General features: G+C 50.2%; 1 protein-coding gene across 1 annotated transcript; it reads left to right on the top strand.

Annotated features, from left to right (window-relative positions):
- The first annotated feature begins 1,192 nt into the window (after positions 1 to 1,192).
- LOC123411950 (protein GLUTAMINE DUMPER 6-like) lies at positions 1,193 to 1,949 on the top strand. Its single transcript, XM_045104914.1, has one exon. It carries the CDS (start codon positions 1,308 to 1,310, stop codon positions 1,671 to 1,673), a length of 366 nt encoding a protein of 121 aa, XP_044960849.1. The 5' UTR covers positions 1,193 to 1,307; the 3' UTR covers positions 1,674 to 1,949.
- The last annotated feature ends 730 nt before the right edge of the window (positions 1,950 to 2,679 follow it).

The following is a 2,679-nucleotide window of genomic DNA, read 5'->3' as shown; positions in this document are numbered from 1 at the left end:
GGTTGAGAGTACTTATTACTGCATCCGTTTCTAAATATAAGTCTTTAAAGAGGTTTCATTAGTGGACTATATACGGATGTATATAGACATATTTTAGAGTGTAGATTCACTCATTTTGCTCCGTATGTAGACTCCTAGTGAAATATCTTAAAAGACTTATACTCCCTCCGTCCCAAAATTCTTGTCTTAGGTTTGTCTAGATATGGATGTATCTATATACTAAACTGTGACTAGATACATTCATATTTAGACAAATATAAGACAAGAATTTTGAGACGGAGGGAGTATTTAGGAACGGAGGGAGTACCAGCTTCTCGTTTCAGCAACTTCCACAACTTTAGATAAATAGCAGACATTAATTCATTTTTTTTAAACAAACTTTGAGAGAGGCAGGGTTCCTGCATTTCATTGAAAAGAAGAGAATTGGTTCAATTTATAAGAAAAATCGAATCCAAAAACCTCACATTCTTGACTAATTATAAAAATCGAATGAAGACAAAAAAAAAAGAAATACGAGAAAAAAAAGGCACTAGAACTAAGAGATAAGGACGATACAAAAACATCATCAGGGTATATCATCAGAGCCAAACACCAAAATGCCTAGACCCAAAATAGTAAGACAAGACTCAAAAAACAAGTAAACTAATCATCATTCGTCGAAGAGGAACCATCCATATCGAATGACTTTTCTGTCTCGGCCTCAAAAAATTATGTGCTAATATTATCCTGTAGTATCAGTTAATACTCCCTCCGTCTGAAATTACTTGTTATACAAATAAATAAAAATACATGTATATAAAATTAAAATACATGTAAATATATTCATTCCTGTAACAAATATTTTCGGACTGAGGGAATACTATACTAGATTTATGGTAATTTTTTTTGAGCAGTACGGCGATTTTTTTTGTTATCAACGTGACACTGGATGCAGGGACCTCACCGCCTATGTTGGGTAGGCCCCCACTGTCTGGGAAGACAAAACCAAGCGGCAGAAAGAAACCGCCCAAACCAAACAAAACCCACAGGCCATAAACCACAGACCACAGGAGAAGCACCTGGGGGAGGCAGCCAGAGCAGAGCTGGCAAGCTCGATGGCGCCGCGTCGCGCGGCTTCTTTTCCCCGCTCCCTCCCGCGCGCCGCCTATAAATACCTCTTCCTTCCTCCTCTCGGCCACTCAGACGTCACAGCCACAGCGAACAAGCGAGAAACCACCCTGCTGTACGCCCACAGAGACAGATATAGGAAGAAAGGCAAAGAGAATGACAAGAGGGATCGATATACTGCGTTTGGTTCACCGTTTATCATGAGGCCGATCAGAGAAGGGGAGGCGCTGGTGGGGGTCGCCGGGGCTCCGGCGGCGGCCGTCGGCCACGGCCCGCACCCGGGGTTCTGGAGGACGCCCACGCCGTACCTCTTCCTCGGCTTCGCGCTCATGATGGGGCTCATCGCCGTGGCGCTGCTCGTGCTCGTCTGCACGCGCCGCAAGCCGTCCGGGTCGTCGCGCCGCGGGAGGAGCGCCGGCGAGGACGCGTCGGCCCGCGGGATGGAGCCGCTCGACAGGGAGCCCAAGGTCGTCGTCATCATGGCCGGCGACCACATGCCGTCCTTCCTCGCCAGCGCCAGGCCCTTCGCGTTCCCTGATGCCGTGAACGCCGCCGACGCGGCCTAGGCGCGGCGCGGCGCGCGCACCCGTGTACCCCCCTGCGCGGCAGGACGCGGGACCAATTTTGATCGTCAGATTTTGTCCTAGGATTTCCCCTGCGTGGTCTGTCTGTAGAAGTAGTGAGCAGAGAAGACAGAGCTGTAGTTTGCGTTTCTTGGTGAGGTGAGGCGAGCGGCGGGCATGGCGTCAGCGCCCGGCGGCGAATGTTGAGATCTGTGAAAGAGAATGGAATTTTGGCTTGCATCTTCAATAAACGCTCGCTTGGCTGCTCTCCAGTTGAAATTGCCACACTTTTCGTTTGGGTATGAATTACTCCCTCCGTCCAAAATAACTGTCTCAAGCTTAGTACAACTTTGTATTAGAGCTAGTATAAAGTTGAGACACTTATTTTGGGACGGAGGGAGTATTAAATACTAGCTCGTCCTGTTCATTCTGTGACCCTGTCTCTCTTGAAAGTCTCGCAAGTCATAATGGGTCACCGAGCATGAAACGCTCTTCCACTTTGATCGAGTTTCATCTGCTTTGGTGCGAGGTGACGGAGCTCCTGACCGGCCCCGGGCAAACTTTTTATAACCGATGCGTATACTACCACTGCCGGTTTGCGTTGCGTGCATGTTGGGATAGTGCGTGGCGGGGTATATGGAGACAAAAAATCAACATCTTCATATTGATTGGTCATTTATCTTCTCGCTATCCTTGCTAGGTGCGCCATTCCGGCGCCGGCGGCCACCTCTCCCACCGGTTGCCACCCGGGGGCCAGCGTCCACCCCCTCTCTCCTCCTCCCTTCCTTGCTCCCCGCGCGTGTTTTGCCATGGCGGAGCGAGTGGTTCTATCGGGATCCAACCGCTCCAGCTTAAGATCCCGTCCTCCCCGCCCATGTGCTCGTTGTTGGTGTCGGTGGTGGGCTCCACGCTCACCCCCGGGATCTAGTGACCCGTCTATGCCCACGTCGGGCGACGCGCCGTGGCCGACTAAGCAGGGGCGACGAGACTGGGATCACTCGGCCTACCC

Source organism: Hordeum vulgare, chromosome 7H (assembly GCF_904849725.1).
Source record: "Hordeum vulgare subsp. vulgare chromosome 7H, MorexV3_pseudomolecules_assembly, whole genome shotgun sequence".
NCBI classification, from domain to species: Eukaryota; Viridiplantae; Streptophyta; class Magnoliopsida; order Poales; family Poaceae; genus Hordeum; species Hordeum vulgare.
The sequence above is the reverse complement of the archived record's forward strand: the minus strand, read 5'-3'. Positions and strand labels throughout refer to the sequence as shown.

What these genes read in the sequence shown, in the direction of transcription:
- LOC123411950 (XM_045104914.1), top strand. Translation starts at nt 1,308, where the DNA reads ATGAGGCCGATCAGAGAAGGGGAGGCGCTGGTGGGGGTCGCCGGGGCT.